The following is a 22,951-nucleotide window of genomic DNA, read 5'->3' on the forward strand; positions in this document are numbered from 1 at the left end:
CTGTTGTGCTCAGCTTAGGAAATCACAGCTTTTAAATGTGTGTTGATGTTCTGAAATCTTGGTTACTGGACAACTGAAGACTTTTCAATCAGTGCTGAAGGAAAGAGATTGAACTAGAGCATCTTAGTAATGAGTCTCTTTCCCATCAGAATATTGGATCAGAACTTTTCTAGAAATACTTCAGGATAATGATTCTTTCCAAAATAACTGAAGGAAAATTGTAGGAAGCCAAAAATATGTCTTCCATAATTGGGAGGAAAACTATTAATGAATCTTATATGCTGTCTGGGTCATGTTATAACTGCAGATGGTAGGTTTGCCCAGAGTCTTCAACGTTAAGTGGTCAAAATCATCCACCATAAATAAAAGAGGTTTGTGGAATGCAAAGAGTGTATTCTTACGGAAGTCCCTTGGAAGAGCTCAGTTTTAGTCCTCTGAAAGCTGGGGGGCAGGCCTAATGTTTTAAGTCATACTGTCTGAAGATCGCTGGGTGGGAAAATACTGCCCAAGTGCACTCAAGCACGTTACGGTCATGTTTGATTTGAGCTACTTGGATCCACCCTTTAAAAGTCCTCACTGTGCAAGAAAAAACTGCCTCCCAAATACCTTATTGCCGTCTTCCTCCAGCTGAAGTATTTGCCTATGAGAAATCAATGGAGTGTCACTTTTAAAGGTTCCAGTTACTTTTGTAAACCCTACAACTGCTTTTCTTTGCCTCTTTCTAATAATCAAAAAATTGTATTTTTAATACCTCCCATTTTCTCCCAAAGGAAAACTTATTAGGAAGGATTAGAAATGGCCTCAAAGCAAGAATTTTCAACTATCTTTAAGGGGGGGGTTGCAGTTATTTTTAGGCAGATTTTTCAGACAAAACTATGTGTGAATAATTATGGGAACCGTTGTAGACACATAAAAATGCATCAATAATCGTTGGCAAATCTAGCCAGATCTCATTGGTCATTTACTCGTACAGGTTTTACAAAACATTCCACTTCCATTTCCTGATCTATCAATTTTGCCAGAATGTACAACCAGTCCTAATAATCCTAAAAGCTTTATAATAGCATATTAGTGACTTTTTTGCTGATCAATGCATATCTAATATTTTCTCTAATGTATTTATGTGCGTCTTTAATACTTTATCCTAGGACCGTCTGTATTTTGTAATGGAGTACGTGAATGGTGGTGATCTCATGTATCACATTCAGCAAGTAGGAAAATTTAAGGAGCCGCAAGCAGTGTGAGTGTTCATGTTTATATCTTTAAATCATGTTGTCATCTTAATTTTATGCTGTAAGAGGATTAGGTTTCTTTATCACGCTATCTAGTAGCGTCTTCCCAGGTTCGGTATGAAGTCTGGGCTGGCCTCTTTTAATTGTGCTTTTTAAGGCCCAAAAGGTGAAGTTTATCTTGAAAATATTGTTTGCACACACGGAGCAAAGGTAGCTGTGCCTTTTTATTCAAAAACGCAGGACGAACAAAGGCATGCGATGCCTACTCTAAAAGTGACAAGAATTTAAACAAGGCAACAGGAAATTAAAGATGTTACTTGGTATTCTGGTGGTGTTTTTAAAAGGAAATATAAAAAAAAGTGAGTAGAACGTTTCAGTCTGAATTAATGTTGTAGTGAAAGGCAATACAAATAGAGTCAGCATTGCAATATAAATAATAGTTTGTGCGAGATAAATTTGATGTATAGCTTATAAGAATTTCTGTGATCCTACTTTTTTATAGGTGTCTTATTTGTGAGGAGTTAATAAGTGGTTAGAAGTTGTTTATATACATGATCCCTTTTAGGTAATGTACATCTGGCACATCAGAGAGCAACTGATAATGATCTGTAGCGTGTTCAAATGTGAATAGATCCATCAGTACCATTTTAGTCATGCTTATAACATCTCGTCATCATTTATTAGTGTTTCATAAATCATTTACCAATGAAACTTTAAAATCAAGCGTGACCAACTGGTTCAAGAATTCAGCTAGGATAATTTCTTGTTCCAATTTAAGTATTCGGGGCTTGTTTAAATGGGAGGCCTTCTAAATATAAGCATTTGCGATACAGAACTAAATTTCAGCAACTTGCTGGATAAAAACTACATGGTGTCACATCATCCTTGACTCCCAGCTAATGTGACTTGCCAAGACTCGTTGAAAACTCGGGTGCTTTCTGACAGCTTATGCCTGTGGAGCATCTTCAGGCACACGCGTTCACAAACACCTCTCATCGAGCGCTTCAGCGCTAAGCTTTCCTTTCCCTTATGCTAGCCTTAAAATTAATCTATCTTTAAATAATCCTCTTGCCTATAATTTGCACAGTTCCACAGCAACTGCCTTCAAACATCCGTCAATATTATCTATCCTTTAACTACATTCAGCAATTCTATTTTATATGGTAATCATTTGAATTAGCTTTATGTAATTAATCCATTAACAGCCTGTATAAAGGAATACTATTTCTGTGAATTATTTCATGCCATATGAATTGCAACGTAAATTGAGCTGCATCCGGAACTCAGCATTGATATGTGATTAGAGATAATGACCTTTGCAGACAGAGTCGGATCGGCGCGGTAAAATGCTGCACCATTTTTTTGTGGTCTAGGGAGACATTTTCAAATTCTTTGAAAATTCTGAATTATTTTATCATTAAGTACTCGCAATATCTGCTAAAGTCGAATTGAAGTAAGGTGTCTTTTATGTCATCTGCCTGTAATACCATTTTTATACTTTAATATATATACACATATTATATACTTTATATGCTATTATAGCATCATTCTTCACCATGATGCATTTCCAAAATAGTTTGTCAGAAGGAAATCATGAAGCAGTAAGAAATCTTTGGGTATTTTTTCCATACAGGTTCTATGCAGCCGAGATCTCAGTTGGGTTGTTCTTTCTCCATAACAGAGGGATTATTTATAGGTGAGTATAGCCTGACACAAGTAATTTCTGCACTATTTTTAAAATTCCAAAAGGATCAGTTTGTTTAACGTTTCGGTGCATTATTGAAGCAAGTACAAAAAGCAATCACGGTAGTGTTCATTTGGTTGTGCTGGTGCGCTGTAGAGCAAAGCCACTGCTTCACCTGAGCTTTTCTGACGTCTGTGCTCTGCCTGACTCAACTTGAAAATGTAAAATATTCTCTTCTGCACCCCTGCGTGATGCTTCATTGCTTTACACGTTCAGAAGTGTCAGTGTGAGTGTGCCCATGGTCCTACACATCCATCTCTTCATCGATTGTCCAGTTTCAGGGCTTATGGTCGTTCTTGTCTGTCTGCAGTGATGTGCCGGCTCCCTCCGGACTGCAGGCTGCTGTGCCTGTGCAGCCCTGTCCCCTCTGCCCCCCCGGATAGCTACCCATTCGCCTCATTTAGAGAGAATTCTGCGTAGAAGTAGATAAGTTGGCCTAGTTCATCCTAAGCATTAACATTAAATTACTGTGATTCTTCACAGAGATCTGAAATTAGATAACGTGATGTTGGATTCAGAAGGACACATTAAAATTGCTGATTTTGGAATGTGCAAAGAACATATGTTAGACGGAGTAACAACCAGGACCTTCTGTGGCACCCCAGACTATATTGCACCAGAGGTAAATATTTACCATTTCAAGAACCTTTTAGTCTCTCAAATGAAACTTGTCCGTATGAACATTTTACACCACCGAGTTTTGACAGCTGTAACTCTGGATACTCTGTGGATGGTACCAGCTACGCTTCTGCAGGTGTATTGAATAGCTTTGTGAATTAATACAACGTTATCAATAAAACTTCGCTATTTTAAACAATCTGGTTGATTGACAACCGAACTTTTTATGAGATCAGTGCTTCAGATTTTGTTCATACTTGCAAAAGACTAAAGTATGCGGATCGCCACCTTGTGATTTTAAATTGTAGCCAGGAAATGTTATTATATGTATAATAACATTTGTTATTATGAAGAACTTTGTGCTTCAGTTTGTGAAGTCCAAGAGAGTTCGCGGGCGTTGTTGAGGTCGTTGATGAGGTCAGCAAACATTTTATTGGGAGCAAACACGGCTGCTTTCACGTATTCTTCCATAAGGTCACACAGCTGACAGAATACCTGTATTCGAAGGATTGTTTGGCATTTTCAGGAAATCACAAACTGCGCATTGATTTGTGGGAGGGGACTCATGAGGTCTCGAAGCCTTTCACTGACTTCCCTGCAAAACTACTGCAGCCTTTTCCAGGCCGTGTCTTACAAATGGTGCAGAGGTGTCGTGAGTTACCGCTTTGGATCTCAGGAAAGCTCCAGCCACTGAAAGCCTCAAAAAAGCTCTAAGATCAGGGCTTGAATGGAGTTGGCATAATAAATCCATAATTTGCCTTGAGTTTTCTGTGACTTGGCGATAGCTGGGCTGCATTCAAGCCACTGAAAATCACACTCAAAGACTGCAGTGTCTCTAAAATGAAAATTTGTTCATGAGAAACACAGTTCTACTTTAAAGCACGGCGATAAATACGAGCTTAAAGTTAAGATTTTCAGTCTGGATATGATGTGTATTTCAGTGGTTTAGGTATAAAACATTAAAAACAAGCACATGTGGTGATTGGGAAACCATTCAACTATGTGAATATTAAAATCTGGTATTTGTGCATACTGAGCTTTCAGGAGTCTTGATTTGTTTGGCTGCGAATTCGGTGGAAGAGGCTCTATCCCGATCCAAGAGACTCGGTGTTGCGCTGGGAGCTGGGCAGGAGGCAGCTCTGGTGCAGCATTTCTGGCTGTAATTGGATCTTTGTTGGAATATGGGAGATTTATACATGGACAAGGAAATTAGTGTCTAAGGTGAATTTTGTCATTTCTGTGAAACTGGAATGAAAAACAGTTTGGGTTTTGATTTTTTTTTCCAGTTGCTAATTCATGCTTTTCAGAGTGAAATATTGTGTATTATAAAACCTTGTTTTTTCACAAATTGCTCTTGCTCGCAGCAGGATATCAGACCAACCAGAGCAGTATTTCATTTTCTCCTGTCAAAACATAAATGAAGCCAATATTACAAATTAAAAAGTGTCCTTTCTGTGGCAGTAGTCTTGTGCCAGATAATACCAAAGAACGCGTTGTCAGTGCCAAAATCTCAATATGGGTCAGTGCTGGAATGATTTGTTTTACTTTATTTGGAAATTTCATATAAAGAAATAAACCTTTCACCAAAACATTCGGTAACTGGGAGGAAATTGGTCTTTCTGTTGTCTTACGAACAGACATTTACTTTTTTTTGTAGTTGGCTGATTTTCTTTCTTTCTGAAAATGTTATTGTGACTGACAAATTGCTAACTAGGTCTGTGGTAAACTTCAAAGTAAGGTTCATGTTTTGCTTGCAGGAACATTTGAGCGTGTTTCTATGGGCTAAAATGTATAAATTTATAATAGATTATAATGAGGAGCATTTGCACGGTGGCATTCCCTGCTGGGTGGAGATAAATGAGCTAAATCTAAATAAACTGTTGAAGGTATCTAGTATGAGTAGTCCTGTGAGTGTGTTGCACTCAAACATAGAGAATTAGCTCTTTTAATTGGTATTTGGGAAATAACGTTGTGACTGTGGGGGGGTCTGAAAGACCTCATGCTGCCTCCAATGACCTACCCAGGCACCTAGTTCAGAGATGACACCTCTGGAAGGACCATACGGGGACATCTGAGGTAGCTTCACACGTACGATCTCCGGATAGAAAAGCAGGGGGATATGGTGCTTCATTCCGCAGAGCGGACTCGCACACTTTGGTGTACTGTAAAATAATGTTTTCCTGTTTCAATGATTGGGAAAGTTAGCATTTATTATTACGGAGGTGTATAACGCACTGGAATTACTAGTCATTTTCTTATCCTCTGCAATTTGAGAAACGCGCAGAGGTTAAACTGGTAGAATCTCAGGTTTGACCGATTCTGTCAGGCAGAAAGTGGTTATCTAGTAAGGAATATTTGTTGATGTGCTGAACTTAAATATTTATGGTCAGAGCGGTAAAATAGCTGTGAAATCAATTAATACTTTGTATTTCCTTGACCAGTCAAGAGAGACAGAAGGAGATGGATGTCAAGAGGATTAGCAGGATGGGATTCTGCCAGCACAGCCCGCTGCCTGTGGTGCAGCGCTGAACCCCGCCATCAGCACGCCCGCAGCAGCTGGGGCGTTGACTTGGAATTGCAGAACTTAAAGAATTTTAATTAGAAACTTCGTTCCCCTTCTCCTCCATCTAATAGCCTCAAAACCTTAAATTCTAACCTTACATTTGGTGGGATTATGGAAGGCTGATAGGTATTACAAAGGTTTGGAAAGTGTACATTTGGCTGTTTCTTGTACTAGTGATGTTTATTTCTTTTAATAACTGAGTTTTAACTTTTCCAGTAGACATAAGAGATGTTCACAAAAGACTTTCTCTTGCCTCTGGGATATAATCTTTTCATCCCAACTGGCTACCAGCTGCAAGCTGCAATGATCTAAACATTCCTACAAATTGCTGGTATTAATCTCTGTGTCCTGCTCTTAACTGTGCCTTCCTTCGAGGCAAAATGGAAAAAAAAAATGAAAAAAGCAATCAACATTCCTCTGCCAATTTGGCTCGATGGGAGAAGCTCCTCCTGAGCTCTTCCCGAGCTCTCAAATCCATGGAACCTGAAAAGGCAGAGCTCTTAAAATATAGTAATAGGTAGCAAAAATGGGACATCTGAAGTGCAAAAGGGGATGAAAAAGGCAATCGTTTGAATTAATGATGGAGAAGGAGGGGAAGGAAAGGGTCCTATCAACTTTCCAGTCTTCCCTGGCCAGTAGAAAGCAGAGGTCAGAGCTGGAGGAGGGTACAGGGCTTCATTTCTAGGCACAGGAGCTCCCTCGCTGCTCCAACTGCAGTGAGGTTGGAGGTCGTGTTAATATACCCCTGTTTGTTCTAAAAGATACCAAAATTTGTACATGCAGATAGGATTGTTTTGGCAGCTGCTGCAAGGCAGCCAGCGATGGCTTTGAGTGCGGCAGCTGGTAGGTAATACATGATGATTTCTGCACGAGGAGGAGGGAACTACTGAAAATACGACACTTAGAACTTGCTGACTTTGTACCAATGCATGTTTGACTGTGTATTGAAAACTCATCTGCTTCCTCCCACATGTAATTCCTTCCTTGAAGTGAGCGTTTTTTCCTCTCTTTTACATTTTCCAATTAATGCGTTTAATAGCTCCCATTATTACGAGTATAACAGCCGGTTTCCGTGCATGACGCACAGGTTGATGAATGAACGTGGCAGATTCCTCTTCTGTGTTTCACTCGTATTGTATCCTTACCAGGATTCGGCTGGTGGTTCAAATTGGGTGTATTTAATTAGGATTAAAGGAAAAAAACTGCCGGTGTACAGCAGCAGATATCGGCAGGACCACCTTTTCCTGCAGTGCGATAAGTTCAATGGAAAACGTGTGTTCATTGTATTTGCAGTGGGACTTCTCTGCGGTGGGACCTTTCCAGTCCCAGGGGAACTTCATGTCCCTATTTATTTCTCAAATCCCACTCTTTCATCAAGCAACTGGTTCAGGCAAGGGAGGCGTGTGCCAGCTCGGAGGGGGCGCTGGGCTGTTCGTCAGATGCTTCTGCTGATGTTGACACGCGGCATCAAATAGGACAAAAATTTTAGTGACTCTGACCATACGTTAGGTTAAATGTAGGAGCTTTTTTCATGTCAGTTCTGTCTCTCTTGATGATTCTGCTTGATATTCTCTCACAAAGGCAGATGTAATTGGGGCAGATTGGATTTGCTGAGGAGAATGCTATCTAGAGAACAACCCAGTCTCGACTCACCTCTTGCTGGATAAACAAACGGCGTCACTGGGTCCGTGCTGTGTTACATCTTTCATTTTATGACATTGCAGTACCGTATTTAAAAGATTCCCTCTCTTCAGCGCTCCCATCAAACTCTTTCCCAAGAGGAGCAGAAGCAGAGCGTGGCCTCGCGGGCAGACCCCTGTGCCAGGGTGAGAGCCATGGCGGTGGAGCAGCAGGTTCTTTCTAACTGCTGTGGATCCATCTTTTTCTCATTTGCTAATTGAAATGAACTGTTCCTACCAAAACCACTTACCTGAAGTGCACTTAATGTACAAAATGTTCTGCCTTTATAAATTAATGACCTTCTGAAAAATATCCCTTTTTTTTTTTTTGGTAAAATACTCTTTTCCATAAGGCAAGGAGAGATTGTCGGAGAAGGGCTGAGAATGAAATGTTTTATCATTTTCTGAGTGTAAAGGCCACTGTTGTTTCTGAATAAAATTTTGCAAGTGTTTGGTCTTTCAAGAAGCACCATTGATTCCAGCAGACCTCTGGGAGCTTACTGGTGACAGAAATTAAAGGGAGAGTAACCGAGTATGCCAACCACCATAATATGAAATGAATGTCCCAAATATATATTTTAAAGTCCATATTACTGGTAAAAGACAACTAATAAAGATTGCCTTTGCGTAGGACCTTCCTGCTGAGAATCTTGTTATTACCTCTGGTCGTATAATATATTTCAAAGCGCGATTGATTTTGAAATCCTTTGCTTAGAAACACTGCAGCAGTTTTTAATTCATGTGCTGCTGTTAGCCCAGCAAAGAACGTATATTCACACAGGGACTCCATTTCATTTAGTAGCCAGGCAGTCCTGCGTTATTGAACTGGTGACTCAGTATTTTCCTCAGAAATGACAGGACTTGCTGGTCCGACTTCTCTTTCAGACAACTAAAAAATCTAGAATATGTGATTCTAGCATAGAATATGATGGATCTAGCAGTTTGTTTCACAAAGAATAAAACCACATGCAAACAGGAAAGTAACTGCAAGCCCATCTGGAGGAGTGACGGCCTCGGTTCCCTGCTTATCCCAGTGGGACGGTGGCGCTGGGGCTCGAGGCTCCCACTCTGCCTTCCCCAGTGCGGATGGACACTTCGTGTGGGTGGAATCCCTTCGCGAGCCAAAATATCCCTTCACAGTTATTTAGAAGGAGATCTGAGAGAACACCTGCACCTCAAAACTCCTCTACAGCCTGCCCAAACGCATCTCTTAAATAAATTAACACTGATCTCTGAAGAGGCCTCCATTAAAGAACATGGCGCACGAGGGGACCTGTGTGCCGATGGCAGTCACAGCCTTTCGCTGTGTCAGGACTCAATTTGTGCCTCTGGGTGAGTCAGATGTGAACCCAGAGGATGCAAAATACTTGACATTTCCATTAGGCTCAACAGCAGAAACCCCTTTCTTTTTGGTGTAGCTGGTATCTAGCTTCATACTAAGAGTATCTTAATCACACAACTTGGGAAAACGTAACTGAGCTTCTCAGGGTTTTGCTCTTTTCTTAAATTTTGATTTCTTTTATAGCAGAACAAAAATATAAATATTGAAAAGAAAGGCTTAATTATTGATAATCTGTAAGTTAAGTGGGTCTCATGATTTCAAGCTTTGACACAAATGGATGAATAGCATTCTTGCCTTGTCTCCTACCTTGTGCAGCTGTACTACCTCCTTGGCCTTCAAATGCGCATCCCAAGGGCTCCTAAGAGCTGCATTTCCCAAGATATTGGAGTACCAAAAGCAGATGGGTTTAGACTAACATTTGCAATCACTGAAACCAGTGATTAGCTGGAGTGGGGATTGCAGGATTCGCTTTCTGGGCTTTTTCAAGGAAATATGTTCATCTCTGTATGTCACTGTTTATCTAATATGTCACAAGACTGCAAGTTAGTTAACACAGGGGTTTTTTCTTTGGGTTTTTTTTTGCGATTGTGCAGATTATTGCTTACCAGCCCTATGGGAAGTCTGTGGATTGGTGGGCGTACGGAGTGCTGCTCTATGAGATGTTGGCTGGCCAGGTAAGAGTGACCTCCTCCTGCTGCTCTGATCCAAGGCTCCCTGCGGGGTTAGACCCTTAGGGGACAGAAGTGGGGCCTTTCATACTGACATTATCTCCTTGTACTCTTGACCGACTCCGCTGAGAATGTATTTAGGCTTTAAGCTCTTTGTGTTGCATGTGTATAATCAAGCGCTGCCTTTGAATACGGCTTCTTTGTGCTGTAATAGTGTTATAAATAGCCAGCTTCAAAATTGAATGTGAGACACTTCAGCGGGAAAATGCATGTCAAATGGAAGAAATACCATTTAGTAGTTTGAAGCCAGGGGGAAAGGTACTAAGAGTGTGTATATGCTCTGCATTGCAGTTAAGTCACAAGAATACAGGTTTTGTGTTGTGTGTCCTAGGGGTAAAGTATGGGTCTCGCCCCTGGAAACGTGCTGGGTTACAACCCCCTTGTTCTGCACAGTTAATGAGACACTGCTCTCCGAGTCCCTCACGTGGGAAAGCAACTCTCTACTGCAGTGAATGGTAGATAACTACCAACTTTAAGGAATTACATTAGCCTGGGGTTGGAAAAGATTTCTGCAATTGACTTTCAAAGAGTGTTAGCTAAAGGCATGTGTTTCCTAAGCTTAAAACATACATTTTTAACAAATGCCTTTACTAGTTTCTCTACTAAATTCCAGTCGACATTTTAAAAGTTTTTGAAGTGTAGCAATTGCAGTTGTTAGCATTTACAGTCTGCATTGCAGATATTAGACATCTGAATGCTTTTGGGAAAATGAGATTCACCATTAGGTGAGTCTTGCACAGTGACCATATCCTGGGGACTCACCCACGGGCACTTTCCTCATCCCCTATATTTAAAAATAAAATGCAGCCCTTGGTCGTGATACGGTCTGCCCTTCACAGAAGCAGAGTCTACAGCCATGTCTTATAAAACAACCTGGAGTTTAACTGTAATTAAGTGAGGAATGGATATATCTTAACACAAGGTAAATGAAAATTACAGTCTCCAAACTTCACCCATTAAAGTATTTTGGCTGTCTGGTGCACAGTAGCTTTAAAAACTGATTAAAGATGGTCATCCTGCACACGTTTCATTAACCTGGCTGCCATGCTGGGAGCAGAAATGAGCTTCTTTCTTTGGTTTCTACCTGAGTGGTAAACACTAAACTTGTGGGTCAGAAGATCCCAAGCAGCAGGTGGCTGGGAGGTTGGTGTGTATTCCTGGGCAAGGACCACTGCTGTATACTCATCTCTTTGGGCACCTCTGGTGGACTGGAGACGGGTTGCTGGGCTGGATGCACCTTTGATCTGACCCAGCATGGCCATAGTATCGTCATGCCATTTCATAAAAAGTGGAGGGTTTAAAAAAAACCAAACCAGTAAGTAACTTACCTGTGATTTATTTTCAACAGCCTCCGTTCGATGGCGAAGACGAAGATGAACTTTTTCAGTCCATAATGGAGCATAATGTTTCCTATCCAAAATCCCTGTCCAAAGAAGCTGTCTCCATCTGCAAGGGGGTGAGATAGATGCTTCTTTATCATTAAGTTCCTTTTTGGCTGTCCTTGTGAGTAACTGAAGATGTCTGGCTTTGGTATGGCACTGTAGTATTTTTAAGCGCGACTTCCGCCAGGCTGTGCTAAGCCCTGTTGTCCTGAAGTGCTTGTCACCTGGTGTCACTGATGAGTGTTCAGCTCTTCCCGCTGTGCCTGCTTGTTTTATGGTAAGAACAAATGTCACAGTAGCTGCCAAATCCAAGGCAGAATTTATAAATAGGACGATGGTGTGAAATGCCTCCACCCACCTTTCCTCTCAGCCCTCGGCAGCACAGCCCCGCTTGGGCAGGGTGAGGAGGTTTCTCAGCTCGGGTGGGTACCAGGTACTGCAGCCAGTCCTCAGCCCGGCGCGCCTAATGACGGCAGCACAGCGAAGGAGTTAATACGAATCATTCTGAAATGTAGGTAAAAATGAGCTTACGTGAAAACCTTTAGCGTAAATGCAAGGAAACTGTGGGGAAGTCCTGACCCAGAGGTAACCTGTGTGGCCTAAAATTTATCTTAGATTCCAAGTTAATTTTATTTTTTTTTTTTTTGAGAAGAATGGATTTGACTTCAGGGGATTAGCTCAGGAAACAAGAATTCATTTGACTTCCCTTTGACTCCACGTGATTCCCTAAAGTACTGTCAGTCTTCGGCTTTTCCAAACCACCGTCTATAAAGCGTTATTTGATGTCTCACTTACACCGATAAAATATCACTGCACTTAGTGCCAGCTAATTTGGTATTTACTTTCTTCCTTCCCTTTGCAACCATTTATGAAGTATTTTACGTGAGCTGGATATTAATCCCTTAAGGAAAAGTCATCAAGAAAAAGAAAAGCTGTTCAGAACAACAAGGTAGAAGGAAAGACCACTCTGATTTTGGAGCCTGTCCGGGTGTAGATATGCTGGCCAACAAAACCAAAACACGATATAATTTTGTGAAGTACATGCAGATTGATGCCTTACCGTGAAAATCATATATTCAAACAGCACAGTTTGAACTTGATCTAATTACCGTGTTTTCGGCTCTTCCACTTGCTGCTGTTCTGCTCGGTGCTTACACAAAGGGAGGTCCGAAAGCTAAAATTGCATTGCACCACTAGGTTTAAGGTCAAGTCTCTGTGATAATAACACATTCGTCATCTCTAAACTAACAAATTAATCCCGAATTTCAGCGAGCATTATGCCTGAGCGAAGAAGTCAATATGAGAAAGCTCCTGAACCTTGTAGTCAGCAGTAGCTCAGCGATCCCGGGGCCGTGGACCAACGCGATCTTGAGATTGAATCGTCTGCTTGACGTCTGTTCCACTGACTCAGAGTTCGCTGGGTTTGGTAAATGCAGAAACTTGGGAACAGAATTAAAGCTGCTAGAGTCATTCACCTTTTCTTATATCACCTACTGTTAAAGCAAAGAGTTTAGAAAAGGTAATAAAAATGGGAAAGTTGCTGTTACGCTGGACGCAGGATGTGATTCCCAGCCCAGCGCGCAGCCAACTTCCCAAAGTCTGCTTCGAGTCGCTTTTATTTTAGGTTCCAAATTGGAATGTGATCAACTCAACATTTGGAGGGAGACTAAAGCGGTACAGCGGAGGTTTTAAAAAAATGTGTTGAGGTATCACTCCCAGCAGTATATTAATCGTATATCATTTGTAAAAGAGCTTTAAGAAGTCTCCACAATGCTGGAACTGAGAGTTGGAGGCTACATTGCTCGCTTCCTAATGCACATATCAATTGAAAAGATTTTGAAGAGCTTGTTAATTCGGAGGCATATTACTGTTTCCAAGCGTGCGATGCTGGTGGGTTTGCGTGGTTTTTTCCCCAAGTCTGTGTAATCTGTGCAGCTGGGTGTAGTATTGACCGAGATGTCATTAAGGATGCGAGGGAGGAAAGGCAGATTAGATATTGTCAGCTGGGTGCCAAGAAATCGTAGGCTCTGTAATGAGATGTCTTGAACAAGCCCAGAAAAATGAAAGAGGGGGGGTTGTACTTCATACAGCTTTAGTATATTGGAATTTATTAAGTTTAATTGATTGTTGAGGTAGGGCAGAAGCTGTTCTGCAGATTTATACGACTGAACCGAAAGACCAAAGGTGAAATTCAGGCGTGAGTTGTGAACTCCTACGATGGCAGCGCGCCCCGGGCACCGCCTGCCCGCCCACGCCTCCAGCGGCAACCTCTGCCGAAGGGGAAGAAGTGCTCAATTTTGCTGCTGACGTGCTGTCTTCAGTAATCGAACACGAAAACTAGTCTTCAAAAAATGAATTTTAGCTTTTCAAAACAATTTTATTAGCAGCTTGCAGCTTCAGGAGAGGAACCGGAGCATCGCAATCTGGGGAAACTCTGTCTCACTTTCATTCCAGCGTTAAATTTAATCACTTGGTGTTTTCTTCCTAATAGCTAATGACTAAACATCCCGCAAAACGCCTTGGCTGTGGCCTTGAAGGTGAAAGAGACATCAGGGAACATGCTTTCTTCAGGAGGATTGACTGGGAAAAACTGGAAAACAGAGAGATTCAGCCACCTTTCAAACCTAAAGTGGTGAGTGAGATGCCAAGTCCTTCCCTCGCTAAGTGTGTCCGCAGCCCTGCCTTCCCGTGGGGTGAGGTTGATGCTGGCTGGCTGGTGCTGCAAATCTGGGACGCGTCTAAAATAAGGCAATTTGATTATGGCAGACCAGTCTGTAAATCTGCGAACGTTTTGGCACCCTCTCGCATAACCCCGCGTACGTTGTTCCTTGTGAAAAAGCCTCTGGATGGTTTGAGCCCTGGCTGGGCGCTCATGGTGTGCGTGAGATGTCAAAAACAGGGGAGAGCGGGCACGTGCACGTCAGCCCCTTGAGACCTGTAATACATGTGGTCCCCAGCTGTCTCCTCTGAACAGCGTCTGAAGGCCATGATTAAAGCTATCTGAATTACTGGGGGGAATCTCCTCCACGGTGGGCTACGCCCCACGGCGGGGGTCGTACTCCCCATCCTGGAGTGACATATCCTGACTTTGCGAGAATAATCCTTGATTTATTTTTAATGTTTGTTACTGGTTTGCACACAGGTATCTGTAGGCATATTTTAGAAATCCAAACAAGTGAAAAGGTGTCCTTAATGTGAGAACTTGTTTGCATAATAGAATTTGAAGAGCTGTATTTGTGGATACAGAATTTCCTGCAGCGCGTGCTGTGCTCTATTGACAGGCAAAGTGTTTGCACACAAGAACACAAGCTTTCGGGAACAGCTGTAAATTGTTATGTCCTAACATTGAATCTTTTCTCCTCTAACACTTTTTTGTTTGAACTGAGACACTGAAGCTGGCTGTAGCACTGCAGGTGTAGGGTCACTGGTCTGGACACTGGTTTACTTACCGACACGGACACACTAGTGTGGTGTCAGACTAATGAACAGGGGGAGGCCACTGCCCGGTGGCAGAATATATTCCTCTTTTTTTGTGTACAAATGACTTTTTCACATCACTAGGAGGGGAATTGCATGCCGAGAAGAGGGTCTTGTGCTGGGGGAAATACCCTTTTCATACAGTGTGGATTTTGCAGGCAGGGAAGGGTGTAAATAGGCAAAGAAGATGGGTGGTGCTGCCCGGCCAGCCCCCAGGGGCAGCTGTCCCAAGGGCAGCTGCACCTCCTCGAAGCAGCTTTTATGGAAGATTTTCGTTACAACCGTCCTGAGTCAAATTTAGAGCTGATCGTAAAGCAAATGTACCTTCACATCTGTAAGTTTTATTAGCTCAGGAGCTGAGTGCTTAGATTCTCCCTGAAGCTGGAAGTAACACCAGCACGCAGGTACGAAAAGCTTGGAGCGTGCTCTGGTTCCATCATAGCACGTTTCGTGGCAGATCCTGGCTCCTGTTTAGAGCAGCTGTGCTCCCTCTCCGTGCTTCTCATGACCTGTTATGTTTATACAGGCTGCTATTAAAATACACCAAAGCGTATTCACATGGAGCCTAACTTTCCGAGACCAAAATGATTTAAAATCCAAGTGTGAAGTGTACATACCCTATGTATAACTCATTTATTAGGATTACTGATTCTATTTATATGGATTCTAGAAAGGAAAAAACACATGACCCTCAATCTGTTTGAAGATACGGACTATTTGTAGGCTTTGTTTTTTCAAAAAAACTCTCCAGGTGCATCTTCTCTGGGGAGGGCGTTGCTGCAGGAATGATCCTGCCGCTCTTTCACACAGGTATGGTTCTCACTCCAACGCGGAGCTGCAGATTTGGGGTCAGCAGTTGGTTGGTTTAAATAATGTGTTCCCTTCCAGACTGACATTTCACAGGCTATAGGCACGGGCTGATTATTTGGCAAGAAGGACATTTTACTCGTATTTGTAAGTTTAGGAGTTCCAGGAGTCCCATATTTTCAGTTCTGCTTTAATACTGCATTAACGCTCGTGATAGCAATGCTGCTCTTTGGTGTGAAGACAAATATGTAACTGAAGATGGAAATTTATTGATAAATTATTACATTTGCACCCCCAAAATCCCCGAATTTCACATGAGTTATTTCTCAGCCTCTACTACTATAAGCAGTAGTGAGAATCTTAATGGAGTCAGGAACTTTGCTTTCGATATACTACTTCCTTTCCCTTTCTACCTTCCACTTCCCAGGGGAAAAAAAAAAAAAAAAAGAAAAGAAAAACAAAAGAGAGCATAATTTTGTGGAAGAATGATGCATATCTGTAGAACATCCTTTTAGTTAAAAAGTCTTCCCTGTATAAAAAGTCCTTTTGTTGCTGCTCTGAGTTGACTGTACTGCCTCTAAATAGATTTGACTGTTAATTTGGGGATACATCAACTTTTATTCCAATGATGGAGAGTTTTCCCCTTGTCAAAGCTCCGCTCTGTCCATTCTTGTTCTCCAGAGATTCTGTACCAAAATGCACTGGCTTCAGTGGGCACCAGGGCATTCGGGGAGTGCAGAGCCCTGGGTGAAAAAAGCAGACTACCATTAGCCTTTAACCATGGAAGTCTCCTCTGCCTGTGTTCTTCCAAGCTTGAACAAGTGTCCTGCGGTGAGCGCCACGCGCCAGGACCTGAGCAGGCCTTTTTCATCTGAAATAGAAACCAACTTGTGCCCGAGGCAGCAAAAGTTCTTTGCAGCTCAGATGGAATGGCATGTCCCAGTCCAGGATGTGCCAGGTGCTTTGCAAGGAGACTGGAAACTTTGACTGAGCTGTTTTCGCGACAGCCAAACACCTCACCCTCAGGTTCCCTTAACGGGCCCCTCTTCAGTTGGTTTCTCCTACAAATGCACAGCTTTATTCCTGTCGCATTAGTTCAGAAAAATCAATGTTTAATATTGGTCTATTTTACAAGCCATCTTCTACCCTTTCCAAGTTATCCTCTAAGCCTGAAGATAGCAGTGTGATGTTATCCTCTGCATCCGCACCTAGGTGTGTTTGCTAACAAAAGTATGTGGTAGCGCAGCTGTCCTGTAGGGGTGGATGGAGAGGAAAGGGTCAGGGGCAACGGGAAGAACCGTTCAGTGCCTTTATCGTACAACCACCCTTCGTTCAATGATCCATTACAGCAGATAGTTTTGAGATAAGCCGATTTACCAGTTTCCTTTAGACCCCTCCACATTATTCAATGCCTAGTTTTCCTCAAACATACATTTTTTTCTTGCACCCAAGCTAATTTTCTTCTGGTCCCACCTTCGTGCTTTTTAACTTGCCTCTAATCATATTTCCCTGCCTTTCAAGTCTTTTCTGCATTACTCAAAACTATCCTTTTCGCAAACCTGATTTCTTTTGTTTTGTGTTTGGAATGAGTTGTGTTGAGCATGGAGCTATGTATAACCCCCCTTCTCGGCTGGGCTTCACGAGACGACGAGTCTCTTAGACCTGTGATAGCGTGTTTTGTAACGGGGGCCCGTTCCCAGGGCGCACTCCCTGCCCCAGCTCCTTCCAGCGGCCCCCAGGACCGGGGCTCTGCTGTCCTTCATGAATTTACAAGAGTTTGTAGGCCATACCATGAAGAATCAAAGCATATAAATGAATTACATGAAGCTTTCTACAGATTGTGAAGGAAACAGACGCTAACATGCAAATTTAATTTTGCATCGTAAAGGTTTTAAGAAGAATGAAATGACATGACAGACAAAGTGTCTCTTGCCAAGACACGTCCATAAAAATATTTCCTTTTTCCATTTTTATCCCAGTAGTTCTGAATACTTAAGCCTCTTTACCTTGTCACCTCTTGTTGACAGGTGGGAACTTTTCGGACTCTGTTTTTCATCAGAGTTAAAACTTCTCTGTTTGCCTGGGGTTTTCTGTTAAAATACCTGAAACAAAAATTTTCTCTTAAGTACTCGTAAGAAACGAGGGAAAGTCTTGCATGTATCCTGAAAAATCTGCAAAAAAACGGAACTGCCAATGTATTGCTGATTTTTTCAGCCTTTTTTTCTGTTTCTCTTTTTTTCTTGCAGTGTGGCAAAGGTGCCGAAAACTTTGACAAATTCTTTACACGAGGACAGCCGGTGTTAACACCTCCGGATCAGCTGGTCATTGCTAACATAGACCAAACAGATTTTGAAGGGTTCTCTTACGTCAACCCCCAGTTCGTACATCCCCTTTTACAAAACGTAGCATGAAACAGCAGACCAGGAACAAATCCTGCAGTGGGGAACGGTCCTCAACCCTACAATTTTTAGGCTTTTGCCTTGTTGATTCCATTTGGGCCTGGAAATTGTAGGGTTAGAAAGTGTAAGATGGGGGAAAGGCCACTTCTTCAGGATTTTGGCGTTAGAACAGCGATGTTGTCTTAATGGGAGATAAATTAATGTGCGGTGCCCACTTATTCTTCTAGAAGTCACCACTGACTTGTCTAAACTTACCCATTTTTTGGTACATTATATATTTCTGTAGCTCCCCAGTGTCCTTTTGCTCCCTTTTCCACTCTGCTGTGTTAGAAATAATCTAACGCGCAGTCTGAAAAAATACCAACAACCCAAGCTGGAATATTTAGTGCCGTGGTGCGGATGCTGGGAGGTCGGAGCCCCGGGGGACCGCTCCTCCCCGCTCTGCCCGGTGGCTTCGGGGGGATCAGCAGCACACGAGACTGAAACGGCACCCTGAAACGGCACCGGGGAGGAGAGGCGTTGCAAAGAGACACGGTTGAAAGTAGTCGTTTGGAAAATACAAGAGAAGCAAGTTGGGGGCGGGGGGGGGGGGGCGGGGGAGGGGATAAAATCCAATTCGCCCCTGCGGCTTGGTGAACCCATCCTGTGAGCAACACCAGGCTTAAACACACTTCAGCGGTGGCCAGATCTCTAGGATCTTCGCTAAGTAGCATGTGATAAACTCAAGGGTGAAATTTTGTCTTTAATAAAAATAATAATAATAATAATAGTAATAATTTTAATAACATTTTTGTGAATTTTAATCTCCATGAGATTATTCTGTGATCCAGGGTGCCATTGTTCGTTCAGTTAATTTAATTTACGCCACTCCTCAAGTTTACTGTTAACTGGTTCTAATACCAATATCTTACTATGAAATTTGTTAACCTGGAATGTCAACCAAAACTGTAATCCCTTAAATATTCTTTACGTGTGTTTATTTATAGTCTTCACTATAGAGCAGTAAATCTACAAAAACATTCTATATAATAAATTAACAAAAAAAGCAGCGCCAGGTGACTTCCTGATTTCTCCAGAATAACTCATGAAAATCAAGTGAGATTTAGTCTTAAAATAATCAGTTTTAATTCAGAAAACTTGGGGCTGTAGAATAATCGAGCCTGAAAGAAGAAGCACCTAAAACTTGTTTTATTGACAGAATGGAATTTAATACATTTTACATATGCTTCATGCAATGAATTTTGCATGTTTAGTAATAACTCTTAATAATAAGGGTTAATAATAAGCAGATCTATATTATTGACATAATCGTATCAAGCATAAAGAGTATTATAAAAATTTTATAAAACAAATTGTGCTTTATTTGTGAAAGTTCTTGTTCTGAATGACATCATTTAGACTTAGCTAAATGTTTTTATTGCTATTGTTTTGGGTTTTACTTTAGGTTTTGGATATTGTTAATGGCTTAGGGTATAATCTCTTTTTTTTAAAGTAGATCTACTTTTAAACGATAATTGCTACCTGCAGGTTTTATACGAGGTTCAATTAGGCTTTCGTTTCACGTCTGCTTATTACTTACAGATAAGGAAATAGACTTTATTTGCAATGATGAACACTGTAATTAATGCAATCTTCTCCTCTCCTATCACTTAGATAAAAAATTTTGATATTTCCTCTTATGACTTACCGGAAGATACTAATTCAAATATCAGTAAATATTTTTTGTGCATATTTTGGTTTTGTTACAGCATGTAAAATAGTAGGCAGTGCATTTTCCTTTTTTTTTCCCTTCTGCCTTGTTAATGTTAGCAGCCGTAGGCACTTTTGTCTGTCAGATGTGCATGACGACGCCAGGAGCATGATGTCTCTGTTGCTGCATGCAGACTGATTACAATTTTTCCAGCATGTAAACATACTCAAAAAGTAAGATATTTGCCATAAAAGACTTAAATTTATACTAGAATATGTAACTGGGGGGGGGGAGGGGAATTTACTTTCTAACCATCTTTTATGACAATAAAACATGGAACCTGTGCCAAAGATTCTGATAGAAGGATGCAGTCCTGCCGATGGGTACCGGGGGGTGCGTTTGACTGTCGGGGGTGACCCATCGGAGCGGGACAGTTTTTGGGTGAAACGCGGTGGGATATGAACGGCCACTGTGTCGTCTGTCTGCGCCCGTGGAGCCCTCCGCGGACGTATTTTTAGGACGCACAGTTTGTGCCACTCCAGGAGTTTGGCTTCTGCCCGGTGGTGGTCCTTCGGCAGCCCCAGTTCGGAGCCAGGAGCATCTCCCCGGGCGAGGGTGAGCCGGCATTAATTGGCGAACCCGGCGGTGCGGGGGCATGGGGAAACACCCGGCTAACGAGGGGCATTGACCAACTGACAGGAACTCAGACTGTTGCCTAAATACACAGAACTCAAAATTTATAAACCATTTTAGGAGTAAAATTTGCAAACCATTCTGTGTCAAATATGTTCTCAACCAACTCTGGGAGTTCATTTTCTTGTTTGTGTATTATGTACTTTAAAAATTACGGTATTCACCATAAAGCATGTGGACTAGTGCAGCATTCATGACTATTTCTGGTTTTCTGACTATTATTAGCCTGCCGTAGTTAAGGAGAATCTGGGTATCATGCTGTAGAAGGTAATAGATTCAACTGATTACTGAGGCTCGGATTTTTGATAAATAAGGGGCTCTCAAGTAAGTAAATCTGCAGAGAGGCGGCGTTACGTGTGTTTTAAGAATGTAAAGTAAAAAAGAGACTTTTGAAAAAGGAAAATGCAGAGAGAAATTCCAGCGCCCAGGTTTTTTCAGGAGGAAAGGCGGTGCAGGGGCAGAACCGAGCCAGGGGCAGGCAGGAGATCCCACGGGCAGACATCCCAAACGGTTCTAGTTTTCCTGACGAAGTACGAATTGTGCAGGGAGGTCCTGTTGCGGGCAGTTGTCGCTGGCACGGCTGTGTCGGCCGGTGCTGGTCGCACCAGAACACGGCGTTAAAGGGCTGCTCCAACACCTGGGCAGAGCTGCTCGTTTTCTTGCTGCTTTTCATAACCAGTTTCTCAGGCCCTTGCATTTGTTCCCCAGATTTTCTGATGTAGAAGCAGAAATTCCTCTTTAACGTTGTTACCTCAAGTCCCTCGGCTTGCGACATCTCACGTCGTCTTCTGCAGGTGTCTGTGCCGCTTACGAAAAGGTACCGTGAACTCCTGGATCCTGCAGGAACAAGACAGGGGTGTATCAGGCAGGGACTGTGTTACTCTGCCTAATGCAGTGTGTGATGCCGGATGCGTGTGAACGCTCACGCTTGGGCCAGCCCGTTAATGAGAACTCCAGGTGGCTTGCTTATCACCAGAAATGTATAATGGCGAGTAAGACCTTGAGCATCCAGCAAGCATTTTCATATCTTTTTAAATACAGATGTTATTTATATATTTTTCACAAGATGTGGGTTTCTAGAGAAAACAGCGGGAGAGGCACTGGAACTGCGTTTCTTTCCCTGGTGTTCAGCAGCAGCCGTAATCCGAACACCCACGTCATCCCAAAGATTTCTAGAAGTCAAATTGAAAGTCACAATATGCTGGAGCTGGGGTGGAAGCTTTGGGAGCCGTGTTTCCCTCCCACGTGCGCTCAAATCCCGAGGGGCTCCGGAGCAGCCCCGTTCCCGCTGGCACAGGTCTGCACGTAAAACTTCCAACCTGTTTCAGGGCTTAGATGGGACATAACTGTCTCCTCGGCAAATTTCTTTGTTAGGTGGGCATCCAGGTGTTTGTATCCACCTTCGAGTCACTTGGGCGGGGTGGTGGGTTCCCAGGACAGCCACTTCGCCGCCGGCCAGTCCTGGGGCTCTTAGAGGATTGCACGTACGTGAGAAGGAGAGAGCACAGTCCCATAACAAAATAGCCCCCTCCATCCAATTTAGAAGAGAAATGCAATTTAGTTTTCTGATCCTTCATTCTTTCCAGAAATACAATTGAATTTCCTTTTACAAGCTGAAGGAAGTTCTTCTGGAAATCAGCTGTTAGTTTAAAAGAAACTCAGCGTATCTAAATGCTGTTGGCCTTTGAAATCTGTCCTGTCTTTCGGGGTGAATTCAGTTGAATAATGCTGGTCTCCTGTAAAATTAATAAGGTCAAGTGAGAGAGGAACTTGTCTTCTAGCCGGAAAGATGACGTGTCCAAGGGCCAGGATTGGGTGGTACCACTTGCAAACTCTGTTTTCTCAGTCGGTGCATCCGGATGCAATCCCAGTTGCGTGCCATGGGAGACGCATGCCATTAGCGGAGGGGGAAGATCCTCCTCGTTAAGCAAAACACGCCATTGGAAATAATAATTTTCCAATACTAAAGCTTTGATATTGAGTAGAAAGCGTATTTACAGTATTGAGTTTACAGTGGGCTTTCGGACCTGCCACGAGACTTCTGGAAACATTTAATGTGATTTTTGGTACTTTTAGTCATAAATTCTTGTACGTAGGTTTTGTCTCTTTGCTAACGTGTCAGCTCTAGGCGACGTGTTCCTTGTGCTGTTCTGTAGGGAAGCGCTCAGCTGCCAAGCAGTAAAAACACAGAGAAGCTAAAGCACTTTTTTCTTCAGCTCTACACTCTTAGATGGGATCTGAAATAGTTCAGTTGAAGAATTAAAGAAGAATTGACTCCATAAACATGTATGATTCCATACCGACCGGTATCCGTGCCAGTAGCGCTTGGTAATTAAATAGCCTTATAATGAATAATCGTCATGCACTACAGCCCTCCTGTTCCTAGGAAACCCTTGAGAGAGAGGGCAAGTTATGGACCTCTCTGCCTCAGTTACCTCATCTGTAAAATGGGGGTAATAATACTTACTTACCTCACAGGGAGGTGTGAGGACTTCTTAGGTAATGTTTCTATTACACTTTTAACCTGAAAAGAGTTGTGTAAGTATTATTATAATTTTTAATATTAAATCAGGTTATTTGAGTCACATGGTATTGCT

At 42.3% G+C, this 22,951-nt stretch overlaps 1 protein-coding gene across 2 annotated transcripts in view; it reads left to right on the forward strand.

The window, feature by feature from the left end:
- PRKCA (protein kinase C alpha) overlaps nt 1–18,542 on the forward strand; it is a 153,209-nt gene extending 134,667 nt beyond the window's left edge. For both annotated transcript variants that reach the window (XM_054221442.1, XM_054221443.1), the window contains 7 exons: nt 1,149–1,240; nt 2,866–2,928; nt 3,460–3,598; nt 9,772–9,852; nt 11,255–11,362; nt 13,780–13,920; nt 17,819–18,542. In XM_054221442.1, the coding sequence (XP_054077417.1) occupies nt 1,149–1,240; nt 2,866–2,928; nt 3,460–3,598; nt 9,772–9,852; nt 11,255–11,362; nt 13,780–13,920; nt 17,819–17,983 (789 nt within the window). In that variant the 3' untranslated portion in view covers nt 17,984–18,542. The remainder of the gene's footprint in view (nt 1–1,148; nt 1,241–2,865; nt 2,929–3,459; nt 3,599–9,771; nt 9,853–11,254; nt 11,363–13,779; nt 13,921–17,818) is intronic.
- Nucleotides 18,543–22,951: the final 4,409 nt, after the last annotated feature.

The sequence above is a fragment of the Rissa tridactyla genome, chromosome 15 (genome assembly GCF_028500815.1).
Source record: "Rissa tridactyla isolate bRisTri1 chromosome 15, bRisTri1.patW.cur.20221130, whole genome shotgun sequence".
Lineage (NCBI taxonomy): Eukaryota > Metazoa > Chordata > Aves > Charadriiformes > Laridae > Rissa > Rissa tridactyla.